The following is a 13,150-nucleotide window of genomic DNA, read 5'->3' as shown; positions in this document are numbered from 1 at the left end:
GTATAATTGTGGCTTGCTAAGAGCAATTGAGGAAAGCAGTTGAGTCTGAGTCAGAATTCCAGGCTTACGTTCCACCTCCTCCTTTCAAACCTTGCTTCACTGAATAAGTAATTTTCAAATGAGCTAATCTGTTCGTTGCATTTATTCTCTGTGCCATCTCAGCTAACCCTTAGAATTTCTAAACAGTAGCACTCAGTCCAAAAATATACTGCACATAAGAAAGGACACTTCTAAACTGTTTGCAGATGTAGTTATCTCCAAAGTCCAAAATTCAAATTGACTTTTCTTGCTTTCTGAAAGCCTTTTTCAATTCTGTCTCATATTTTGGGAGATCAAAGGGGAAGATATTTAGAAGTCATGGAAATAAAACATTTTGGTTAATAGTTTTGTGAAAAAAAGTGTAGGAAAAAACCCTATCTTGATAAGAAAAATTAATAGCCTTGCTTTCCCATAAGTATTGAAATGGGAAATGTTAACATTAATAGAAAATTGCAATTCTTAAACACTATATACCATCATACAGAATTTTGTTGTGGGGAAAAAAAAAAATTGGTTCCAAAAAGACCTTATTAACAGTTATGATCATGGTTGAAAATTTCCTGCTCCATCAATACAAATTTCATTTTGAAAATGGGATATTCCTGCCAAAACATATCAGAATAAAAATTTCTTTGGTAACTGAATGCACTTGCATGGCAAGTAATACCCCTCTCTGTCCTGTGTAAGCATTTTGTAACAAGGAAGAGAAATGATATTTGGCCTGAAGATTGCCGTGCTACAGTGAAGGTGCTCCTCAAACTTCTAGTGATGAAAATGTATACTTACATACTAGACACAGTGGCAAAGTCAGAGAAATGCCTACAACTGACAGAGCATTACTTTCACTACAATTTCTTTAATGTTTTAGGATTACTGGGAGATGCAACGTGCTACCCCAAAGTCTGTTTAGCCCATGCCAATGCACATGGGATTCCTGGTTTCCTATTCTGAGCACTGCAGAAGGGTAGCCCTAAGAGGTAGCAGCTGGGAGATCATGATGACTCATCAAAGAATTGCTCAGCCAGTTGTTGTAGCATCTCTAGCAGCATTGTTACTTTCATGCTGATGCAGGGAAGTAGTTATCCAGAAACCAGTATCTAAAGCTGCTTTCAGATAAGCCAACCAAATGAAAAAGAGGTGGTAGCTGGTCTCAGGCTCCCTAAGTGGGAGCTAGATTTAGTCTATTAGACTCTTCACCTTCTCTAGATTTACACTTTTCAAATTCAAATCAAAGGAGCTCAAATGCACAATAATTTGCTCTTAAAGTGAAGTGTCAAAACTGTCAGAACTGTTTCCTGGTATGACGTATCACCTGTCCTAGGCTGAGAGCTAAATCAGACTCCAAGCTGCCCATTTTCTGGTACAACCTGTTAACTGTGGTAGAATGTTGAAGAAAATCAAGTCTTGAATAGTTTTATCATAGTGGATGACTGGTCTGGCTATAAAATGAAACACGTTACTTTTTCAGTACATATCCACAAAGATCAACATACTCTAAACAGAGAGAGATTTCCTTGACAAGGGCAGGTAAGGTAGGTCAATTATGACAGACTATCCTCCAGAGCATGGGTTAATTCAACAACACTTTCATTCTGAAACTTCCCCAAACAAAATTACTTTCACAAAAGGAGCACAAGTCAGCTCTTTGCTGAAAGATTTTCTGATAATTCCATGCCTACTGTCAAGGAATTTTTAGGATCTAGGTTAACAAAATTACAGATACAGGCAATTAGTGAATTGCTACTCAAAGGCTTAGAAATACCATCTAACAAGTCAGGCAACAGACTGAAGGAAACAATTGCTTTTAAGAAATGGAATCCCTAAACATTGACAGTCTAAAATAGCAGCAAATACTTGGATGTACTCTATGCAAACAGTGAGGCATGTGATACTGCCTTATTTTCAGTCTGGGCTCAGTAGGCCTTAGGACAGAGAATTACAGCAAGAGCCAATTATGGTTTCTTTCAGTTCTTTTCCCCCAAATGTAGAAAAGCATATATAAGTGGATCATTTTTTTCCTCTGCTCATTAAATAATCTTCATTTCTTTTCAGGCAGGAAAAGGAAGGCATATCCAATTATTAACTTTAGAAGATTAAATTTATAATTCTCAGATACTGCATACAAACATATTTTTTATCCTCTGGTATGGTCTACTTTAATTTTGGCACTTCAGTTCTTCTTCTGTTAGTTGTCTCTAAAATTTAAGGTTTCACTTGAGTTCTATCAGTATTAGTAACAGCAATCTTCTTTATGTTCCCTTGTAAGTGAGAAAGTTATTTTATCTCTGTGCTGGTGTTGGAAGCGTTGGAAGCACAAAACAGTAGCACAACTGCTCAGGAGTTATACTAGGAAATGTTTCGTGCTACTGCTCAAGGAATAGTGGCTTGACCACAGTCTCATCCCCACACACACTTGACATGCTTGGCAGAATAGTGGATAAATACTACCCTGAGTTTGTACCTAACTTGGAGGGACAAGAATTTGATACCAAATTGCAGGGACAGATTGAGGGGTTTGTTCTCCTCACCACCACCCCAGAAGAGATGCCTTTTGGTAAGATTTGTGACTTTGGCTATGCCAAGTGCCTACCTGGGAAATTGAGCTTGTATGATTGCAATCGTTTTTGTTTGTAGAGCTATATAGTCATCCTGCAGTTTAGTGCATTTATTGCTGGCAATCTCAAAGAACCTGTAGATGTTGCATAAGAATAAACTGTACTATTCGTGAACCTGGCTGCTTCTTTTGAATGCGACTGGACCTACAACAGACAGGCTGTTTGTGCATCTGGTGTCAGGCCCATAGTCTCAGCAGTAACTGACATATCTATTAAGAGGTAAGTCCAGCTACTCCTAGCCCCTCTAATCTTTGAGGACCATCTAGAACACAAGGGGATTAATCTCTTACTAAATTTATCTCACACTTAAATGCAACAGCTGGTGATGGCACATTTTTGTCTTCGGGCTATATTTCTCCTAAAAGGTACTATTGAGAACGGCTAAGAGAATAATATGGTTCCAGGTCCTCCTGTCTACACATAGGCCTCTGAGGTAGCTTGTCAAAACATGAAAGGAAGGGAATGAAGTCTCTGGCCACATGTAGGGTTATGCTATGGTTGACCAGTGAATTTAGTCTGAACAATGTTCTCAGGGTCTCCCTCAAAACACAGAATGGTTATATCCTTGGATGTTAATATGAACCTGTACATTTACCTGTCTGGTTTTCTTTCCATTTGTTGTTAGAGATGTCACTGTATTAGATCTTATTCATTATTCATTGAGATTATAGGAGTTACAGTCTGTTTGTGAAAAAGCCATAAGAAAAAAGAATTTTTGGTTCTCTCAGAAAGATTTTATTTCTTGCATTTTTATTTCTTAGACATAATTAAAAGTGGAAAAGAAGAAAAAATAAATAACTGCAATGAAATAAAATAGCAAGCATCACAACAAATATTATATGCAAAGAATTCATCAACTAGCACAATATTTTGCTGTCTTGCTGAGAATATGGTGGGGGTTTTGGTAGCTGGAAAAAAGAATTAATTCATAGCTGGAAAAAATAATTCATTCCATCTATTAAATCAAGTTCTCAAGAAAGCCTCAACCTTTCATCACCTTGGTTGCCAGACTTCATCGAATAAAAAATATTGCTTTTGTCTGAGATGGGAAGCCTGAAGAAGTTCTCTTTATGTTTTAACACTGAATTTATATACCGCTACCAAATTCTGCAGTGTTTTGTCTCATATATTGATTGAAATTTTTTTATGATCTGCATACAAGAATTTTCAGTGATAATAAGCTGAAAAGTATTACTACATTTAGATTTTATATGTCATATAATTATACTAAATTTAATAGTTTAGCTGTTATATCTATAGTTTTTCAGAAATAAGTATTCAGAGAGTGGGAGCAAGAGCCATATTTGACTTGCTCTCTTCTAGAATTATATAAAATGTAATGAGATCTTGAAATAATAGAACCAGAACAAAGCAATAAAAGGGCTTTATTAGATAGAAATTTAGAAGATAGATTTACCTGAAGAAGAGCCACTTGAAAGGTTGTTACCATCTGAAATACAATTAAATTAGATTTACAAAAAGCTTTAGCTTAAAAATAAACAGATTCAAAAAATAAACAGACTATTAAGAAAAGAAGGTAGAATATAAAATTTCCACACATTTTAGAAGCCAATTCAGGTAGCTTGAATTCATATACAATATATGCAATTTGCAGAAGAATTGTTCTAAAAGTAAATTACCTTTTTATTTGGAAAATTTAAGAACTATTCCATTAAGAATTACTTTGATAATTACTAAGTTTGTTGCATAGATCAATATATGTTTCCAATTACCAAGTTTTAAAGTTGGCTAATGTTTCAGACAGACAACTAAAGTAGGTGTATCTAGACTAACGTGCTATTTCTCATGAACTGGAACCTCTTCTAAATTCTTAGTGATCATTTCTTTGCTAAGAAATGCTAATCTTGTTTGGAAGAAACATTGAATAGTTGAAAAATTCATTATATCCTTAGAATTGGCTTTATTCACTATCACTTGTTCAGAGTATGACCTTAGAGAAGTTTCATATTCCTGATAGGGCTCACTTATTTCATGTCTTCATGGGAAGAACTCCTCAGACTATGTGTCTTTGCCAATTGCTTTCAGGTCTTTGAAATGCCCAACTTGCCTGTCTGCTATGCTACTTAATACAGTCAAGTAACTATGACAGGATTCTATGCCTGAGAAATAAGGCACAGTGATGGTAAATCCCCTTATTTTTATCTATAGATTTATTTTGTTTGCTTACCTTAAAATAATGTCTACTCCATGTTGAATAATATAAATAACAAAACATTTTTCTTATGACCAGTGTCCCTCTGAAAACTTCGTAAATCCATTTCAATATTTTTTTCTGCTATCTAGTAGAGTCCTCTTCATCTAAGCTTGAGATAGCCTGACAATTTTGATTTCTCCCTTTTCAAGGTTAAAATCTCTAATAAGTGCACAAACGTGTTAAATTCTCTGTACTAGTTCTTATTGTGCATAATAGAGACATAATGTCTCTCTCTTCCATCAGAGAATGATGCAAAACTCACTGCCTTTATACTTTCCTGAGGGTATGTATTATAATGTGGGATGACTTTGCAAAATCATTAGCCTAGCCTTCAAGTTACCTCACAGAAGCAACCTGTTTTAAATGTCCTGAAAAGAACAAATAGATAGGAGACCTGTTAAAAATGAATAAAAATGTAGGACTGGAAGAAACCTCCTGGAACTAGTTCAATCCAAGAATCCTTTTCATACTCATTTCTCATACTTACTATGTATTTAAATAGCAAAAGGAAAATTTGCAGGGTCTCTGCATAGCCAGAGTATTGTCAGCTTGTTTTCCTTTTCCCGTCCAGTGTGCACAAGTCACCTCCAGTGAAAGCTGCTGAAAGCTGTGTCATTCCCTCTTTTTGGTTTGCAATCTCTTTAAGCAGAGATTGCCTTTTTTATTGAATGTTTGTACAAGATACAGCACAATAGCTCTATGATCCTAGCTGGGAGAGGCTGTAATGCAAACAGCTAATTGGAGAGGCTAGAGTGGCTAGAATCCAGGGAGGCTTCCTTTCTAATCTAAGCTCCAACAGTAACCGTCATGAGAAAACAGAAATATAGCCACCCCACTTGTATTTCTCTGTCTGTAAAAGAAGACTTCTAGACTTTATTTATCTTAATGTCTGTTCTGTTAATTAGGCAGTTAGGTATTTGTGGAGCACTGAAGTGAAAATACCAGAGGTTCTTGTGTCTTTTACTGGTGATTGCTGTTTGGCTATGTTCCTTTACTAAGAGTTCAACACTGTCTCAGTTCACCTAACATTCACTACAATTTACCTTGGAGACAAATACACATATTGAGACTGGGGTTGTCAGAACTATGCTATTGGTTGGCTAGATAGAAACCTTTGTCCTCCTGGACACAATTTTTCTTGACTAGCTCTCACTTATGATGAATTTGCTCCCAGTGGTACAGCTAAAAATAAGACCCTGGACAAACTTCTCTTTACATTTTGGGCAAAGTCAGGGGGTTACTATTGGTTATTCGTGACAGGTTCTATGTGGCAAACTTGTGTGCATCAAATGGTATACAATATTTCATGACAATGTTCTGATATGTTTAGGAAAAAATACATGCTTGCCTCCCACTAAACTGCTATGCTTACTTATATAGCAAAGTGCGCTGCACAGAGAAAAACAAATACTGTTTTTTGAGTTAACTCTTTGACTTAATGGAAAGGCCTGATTTGAATTTCAGTTGTGCTTGTTTTATTTGTAACTTCAGTGGATGCAGTGATCTCTACGCCTGAGATTTACCTCCATTGCTAGGACCAGGATAGAGGTAAATTTGGTGAAGTGTAAGCACCTTGAAGAATCTCCTTGCTTGAAAGGTTTTCCACTTATGGTTTTAGCAGTTTTAAGAATATTATTAACCTGTTCATTTTGTTTGAACCTTATCCAAAAAGTATGCATTTATTGGATGTTTAACAGATTCTCTCATTTCCTTTGGAGGAAGAAACCCAAGAAATTATTCCAGGGTGTCATTAATAGGCTTATAGATTATGAAGTGACAAAATGATAAGACAATCTTCAAATATCCCTCTTCAGCAGAATGTAATTATATGCTTAATCAAGTAACTTTCTGGGCTTTCTCCCATGAGGTAATGAACACTATGTTTGGGAACCAATATTAGCTTATAGGTTAGTACTTCTAACTAGTCAAAATGTTTTGAAGTTAAATGAATAAAACTTGTGAAGAAGTTACCTCATCTGACTTTAGCTGTTTTAGCCTACATATTGATACATGTATTGCTTTAGACAGGACTGGAGTAAATGTTAGAAAAAGCACTTATAGGTCAGTAAAAGAGCAGCATGCTCTAGGTGAGATGGAAAATGAAGACAACTCAGAATTAAAGTTCTGGGAGGTATTTCTCATCTTGTGCATGTGTATACATTACAATCCCATAAATGATCTACTTTGAGTAGAAAAATTATAGCTATATTCTTCATACTGAAGTCAGTATCCTGAAATCTATGATTTTCTGTCTGTGAAATTGCTGCTGATTGTATTCAATCTGTGTCATGATTGATTTTGATATTTTGCAGTTACTAGCTTTACAGACACAAAGTATTTGACAGCTTTGGAGAACAGAATCAGGTGCCAGGAGCAAATATTAGTTTATGCCACTAGTTCTGTAAATTTCTGTAAAAATTCCTAATCAAGTTGGTGGAGTGGATGAACATGCCAGATTGAAATGTTTTACAGGTTTGGGAATAAAATTGGACACTTATGTTCCCTTTCCTCAACAGATGATTTAAACCCCATATTTATATACAGAAGTTATAGCAGCTTAACACTTTATAATAAAGAGTTTAATGAAGTCTGTTCAACACACTGTACAGGAACTCTTATCTTATTTTGGTTAACAACTGTTACTAGTAGACAAATTTAAATGACAATTTAGTAGTGTTCACAGAGTTTTTTTGCTAAACTGGTATAAAATCACATCTTTTCTTAGTTTAGTTCATTGTAGAAAATCTACAAAAAGCTCCTTTTTTTTTCTTTTACAGTGAGTCCAGCAGGAAGGAGTTCTCTCTTTCTAAAAGCATCTTGTTAAATACCTATTATTTATGCATTATTTCAGCTGGAGTTGAAAATTTTATACAACCTTGGCAAATGGTTAGATTAATGAAAACTTATGAACAACACTTCTGGGAATAATTTTTTATCATCATAGTGGCAATCAAGCAAATGTTAGTGTTTTATCAGATGTGACAGAGAACAGTCCATAAGAACTGTTACAGTATGAGTAAAATCTATTTTAGGGCTTATGTAGCTCAAACCTTTCAATCGTAACACTTTAATATACTAAACAAATATCCTTCAACTTAAAAAGCAGGTATTTATGTCTTCAGGCATTTCACAGATAAAGTGAGGTGGGATAAAGTTATTAAGTGTTTTTATCTTTGGGTATAGAAGTTAATTTCTGGAATTATAAAGCACATGATGTAAGAAAAGGCAATGCAAAAAGCAAACTTATTGGAAAAGACTTGAAGTAAGAATGAATAGAATTCTCGTATCTGGAAATGAGACAAAATTTAGAAAGAGTGATTGGATGATGAATAGACATCTATAGCAGAAATCAGTTTCTGTAAGTCTCAATTTAACTGCACATTGCACAAATATATCCTCACTGGAGAAGAGGATGTTACCCAGTCAGGAAATAAGTGCTTACAAAAGAAATTTCCTCACCTCTCTGAATATAAAGATGGGACAGATATAGTATTAAATAAATTTCATCAGAATTTTAAACAAAAAGATACGACAAATGTTTTGGGATAATTTTTTTTCCCAAAAAGGAAAGAGTTATATATGAACAAAAACTTTCTTTGTTTTACTAGTGAAATGGCATATATTGAAAAATAGAATTGTGACAAAACACAAAAGCAATGAAACAGAAGAGAGTGAAAAATCAGTTGGGTGTGATTTAGTAATTTACAGTTCTGGTGCATGCTAGGATTTTCCAAAATTTAGCTATTTGATTATACAAACACTGGTCAGACTGGCATAGAGAACTGATGATAAATTCTTGCAAGGAAGAATAAAGGGAACAAAAGGATCATCTGAAAGGATTTTTACACTGCTATTGTGAAGCCGGTATCTTCACTTTTCACATTACTGCCTATTCAGCTTTTTGCTGCATATGAGATAGGAGCTCTTGAGCATCCAACTAGAAAGAGTTCTATTTATACTAAAATGTGGTCATCAAACTCCTGGCAACATATTTTTTTACAAAATAATCTATTATGATCATAATCTGCCAAGCCCAATGCTGAATTAGAACCTAGCTGTGTTAGCCATCATAATGACGCAGAACAAAAGACAGGATCTCTGTCCCAAAGAGCTTACCAACACCATTTAAAATATGTCAGTATTCAGCTGGTAAATTTTTAAGTTTCTGCCTATCCAGAACTAAATGTAATCTCTGAGCTCAACCTAGCAAATGTCAGTTGCCTTCCATAGGTCTTTAATTTGTTCAGAGGGCCCTCAGCCCTTTAACAGATAGGAATCCCTCTTTTCTGTTAGAGCCTTTGAAAACAGAATGTATGGCATGAAATGCTTTTTTCTTACATTGTGTTAGATTTCAGTCATGAGGAACACTGTGGTAAGTTTTCTTGTTCAATACTGTTGGCTGCAGCTAGCAGGATAGATGCTTTTAGAAAAAGGAAAGGTTTTTCAAAGTTACACTTGATAAATTTGATGTCAACTCTTAATAAATCAGAGGAAGAATGATAGTATATAAGAGTTATCTTATTTTCTAGGGTCAGGAAAATAACTGTAATTTTTTTGTTTCCTATTCACTCTTAGTTCTTCTCTTCTGCAATGTGACTCAGTCATTTTTATTTGCTGTCACGTTGAAAAGACATTCTAATACGAGAAAACTCAATCTAAGGAGCTCTGGAAAGAAATCTCTCATGATCTGTGTACTCTGGGTAGTAGATGTTAATGCAATCTGAAATCTTTTGTCTTTTATCATTAGCTGTTGCTTATCTTGGTTGTTTGTCAGAGATGTATTGCACTTGTTATATGGCTGGTTCCCCCTCTATTTTTATTCTCTAAATTGGTTGCTGGACTTGAAGGAATTTTGTTTCTTTGCCTTTTTTTTTTTTTTTTTCTGAACCAGTAACCATTACTGTTCATTTTGTGAGTGAACCAATGAAAACAAATTATCTACTTTACCTGTTGATATACGCTCTAAATAGAGTAAGATGATGGAAAATTAAGTTCCTCCTACAGAATCTGCTGTTTGCCTTTCTTATGGGAACATGTTCTTATGGGAACATGACTGAAGGAAGATATTTTTACTGGTAAACAATCCACCTTTTTCGTGAATTTTGTTGCTTATTGGTCTCTCTCTGCCTTTTCTAAATTTCAAGACTTTTGTTTGTTTTAATTCAAATCCACCATTGGACTGTACACAATATCTTGCAGTTATTTCTGAATGTTTTGCACAGGTTGGACTCTTCCTTGAGAATTCTCTCCATCAAGAGGAATTCTTGGCTATGTAGCATATTTTGTATCACCATTCTTCCCATCCTGCCCACATAACAGTCTGCTCTGAAACCACAAGTAACTAGGTAGGAGTAAGAGCAGCCAGCCATGTGCCTGCTCAGCATCTGGCTCTACCCACTAGCAGGAAAATGGTTTAAGTCATTTTGCCTTTCTTTGCCTCCTTTTGCACCTTGATCTTTCTCTATTACGTACTAAGCTTTGAGCCCCACCTATTCATTTTTCAAGAACTCTCAGCAAGGAAATCCCCTGTGTATGTCAGGCGTAAATACTGTAAAACAAGAGAAGGATGTTTTGACTAAGTGCTTTTTTTGCGGATGTCCTCTTTAGCGGCTTTTCACTTCAAAATACGGCAAGTGACAACACTTGAAAATGTACAGTGATGTATTGCAGATCGCAGAACAAAAAGCTTTTTTTCAGGACATGAAGCTCTTTTTTTTCACCCGAACTGGTATTTTACCTTCTGTTTTGTCAATAAAACCACATTAAGCATGGACCAGCTGAAGAATTTTGTTTATGTTATAAAATTGTTTTTTAAAACCAGGAAGTAATGTGTTCAAAAGTCACAAAATCGTGGCATCCTGAAATAGAAACAGAATATAAGTGGAGTTTACTTGATGTAATTTTTATATTTTTTTTCTGATGCAATTTTATTATTTTGTCTGATACCCCTCAATGGGATTTTTACCATAACATTACTAGAAAAAGAGAAATGAAAAATACTGCTGCATTGGTTATTCAAAAAAACCCCTGCAAAACAGAATAAGAAAAGGAAGTATAAAAGCACAGAATTTTAGACATGTATTGTAAAGAATATTTACAAAGGCTCTTTTAAAAACATGTGATATTTGGTCAACAATAATTATTTGCAGACTGCTAGTTTCCAGTAATGGGAATTTTCCTTTCCATAGTCTTATATCTACTGCCATTGCAGGGTTATACAGACATAAATGGAAAGACTTTGGCCTGTCTGGAGCAATTCAGTCAGAGCTCTTTCTCCATGCTTAATGAAAATAGTATTTTTTAATATCCAAATTAGTTATAGAAATAAATTTCAATCTTTTAAAAATGTGAATGATTTGGCAATATTATGGGAGGACATTTTGTTTATATATTTTTTGATAGTCACAGAGCTTTGAGTGAGGTCCTATGCATTTTGTCCAGAAGACACCATGCAGAAAGTCTCAATTATGAAGAATGGCAAAGACTGCTTTTATCAGAAAGAACCTGATAATGCTGTTATATGCACAGCTAAAGTCCTGCTCCTTACAATTTTCTCAATATAACTAGCAGAAAAAATAATATAGCATGTCATCACTTCAGGTAGTACATAGTGCTTACGTTGGGAAAGTTCTCCCTCACTTTTCACACTGAAGGTCATACCGGTCTCTGTCTCCTATCTAGAGAAGGCTGAAGTGTTGAATCAGAAGTTTCCAGGTCCCTTTATCATACTAACATTAAAGATTATTACACTGTGAAAAGGTATTTTCCAACTGTTGCTGAGCCAGCCAGGGGCAGTGTTATTGCTCACTGTTAGAGTGTGCTGTGCTTTACTAAGAGCTTGTGCAAATGGGAATGTGTTCTGGGAAATCTTGTAGTAAGAGCAGATTATGGGAGTGCAGATGCAAAGCAGAGGACTGGGTGCTGCTGCTGCACAGTGAAGGTCAGCAAAACGCACATGTTCTGCAGACAGTGGACAGAAAACTACATAGTCTGGCTGTATAAAAAGCGGACTTTTGTTTTTTGTAGAGTTTTCTCATTTTGACAATACTTATGTTCCAGAGTGGAATGAAAACTAAAGTTTATCCTGTATATCAAAAAACCCCCACATCCTTCAGGTCAATCAAAACACTTCAGTTTGATAAAATCAGGATGCTTAATTACGTTTTAACTTTTTTTCTACATGTTTTATATTTTCTAGTCTAATTTAATCAAACCTTCCACTAACTATTTTTTATTTGGAAAGGAAAACAGAAATATTCAATTTTGAATAGGCTAAAGTGAAATATTTGGGCTATATCACAATGGGCTTTTTTCAGTTTTCCGTTCATAATCTTTTTTTGTCAAGGGTAATGGACTTCTGTGAAATGTTTTACTTTTAATAAATTTATATTTCCTAGCAGTACTCACAAGATCCATGCTGTTAGTACTACCAAAGATCTGGCAGATTATCTCGCCAACATTATAACAGGTTTGCTACATTATTGTTTCAAATTCTATCTTAAATGAATCAGGCAATGGGGATTGCCTAATTTCTTTGGTATCATTATTCCCAGGTTAATTACTCTCTCAGCTAAGAGTAGAGGTAAGCAGAGAACTTTCAATGAGTAACTTACGATTTACAAGTTTGGATGGCAATACTGGCTTGCACTTCTCAGGAGATGCCACATTCTCTTCATCTGTTACATACTCAAAGTTAATAATAAACATCATTGCTACTCCCTCTTGATTTTTCACTGGAATTATGTGGGTGTTGCAAATGAAGGTAGATCCTGCAGATGGAAGAAAAAAAGAAATACATAAATGAAAGGAAACATCGTTATTTTTTCACTCCAGTAATTCCAGTTACACCAACAGATAGTGAAGAATATTTCTTGTATTTAATGATTGAACTTCAAACACACTATTCTTTAATTTAAATAGGAATATTTTCATAGAAATAAATAAATCTTTTGATAATTTATTAGATTATTACCTCTTCCAAAAGATCTCTCCTTTAAAATGTCAATTTTACTTTTTGATTTTTATTCACTAGAAGTACCTATATAGACAGACTTGTGATATTGAGATATTTAGCACCAAAAGTAGCAATGTGAACAGTGTCCCAGCCACAACACCAGTGAAGAAAGCAGAACCCCATTCTTCTAAATGTCAAACATTCTGAAAGCTTTTGGTTCTATTACAACAGGATGAATCATGCATTAAATATTTATGGGTGTAAATATATCACTATTCTTATTTTAGCTCTCAATCTTTTGGGGGCTGTATAATATTGTTTAGGTTT

At 34.9% G+C, this 13,150-nt stretch overlaps 1 protein-coding gene across 1 annotated transcript in view; it reads right to left on the bottom strand.

Moving 5' to 3' along the window:
• Positions 1 to 13,150, bottom strand: part of KCNH7 (potassium voltage-gated channel subfamily H member 7) — a 238,724-nt gene that overhangs the window by 86,680 nt on the left and 138,894 nt on the right. The window contains exons 3-4 of the mRNA XM_074873347.1: positions 12,483 to 12,638; positions 4,072 to 4,104 (exon numbers count right to left, since the gene is read on the bottom strand). Coding sequence (XP_074729448.1) covers positions 4,072 to 4,104; positions 12,483 to 12,638 — 189 coding nt within the window. The remainder of the gene's footprint in view (positions 1 to 4,071; positions 4,105 to 12,482; positions 12,639 to 13,150) is intronic.

This window comes from Strix uralensis, chromosome 6 (genome assembly GCF_047716275.1).
Source record: "Strix uralensis isolate ZFMK-TIS-50842 chromosome 6, bStrUra1, whole genome shotgun sequence".
NCBI classification, from domain to species: domain Eukaryota; kingdom Metazoa; phylum Chordata; class Aves; order Strigiformes; family Strigidae; genus Strix; species Strix uralensis.
The sequence above is the reverse complement of the archived record's forward strand: the minus strand, read 5'-3'. Positions and strand labels throughout refer to the sequence as shown.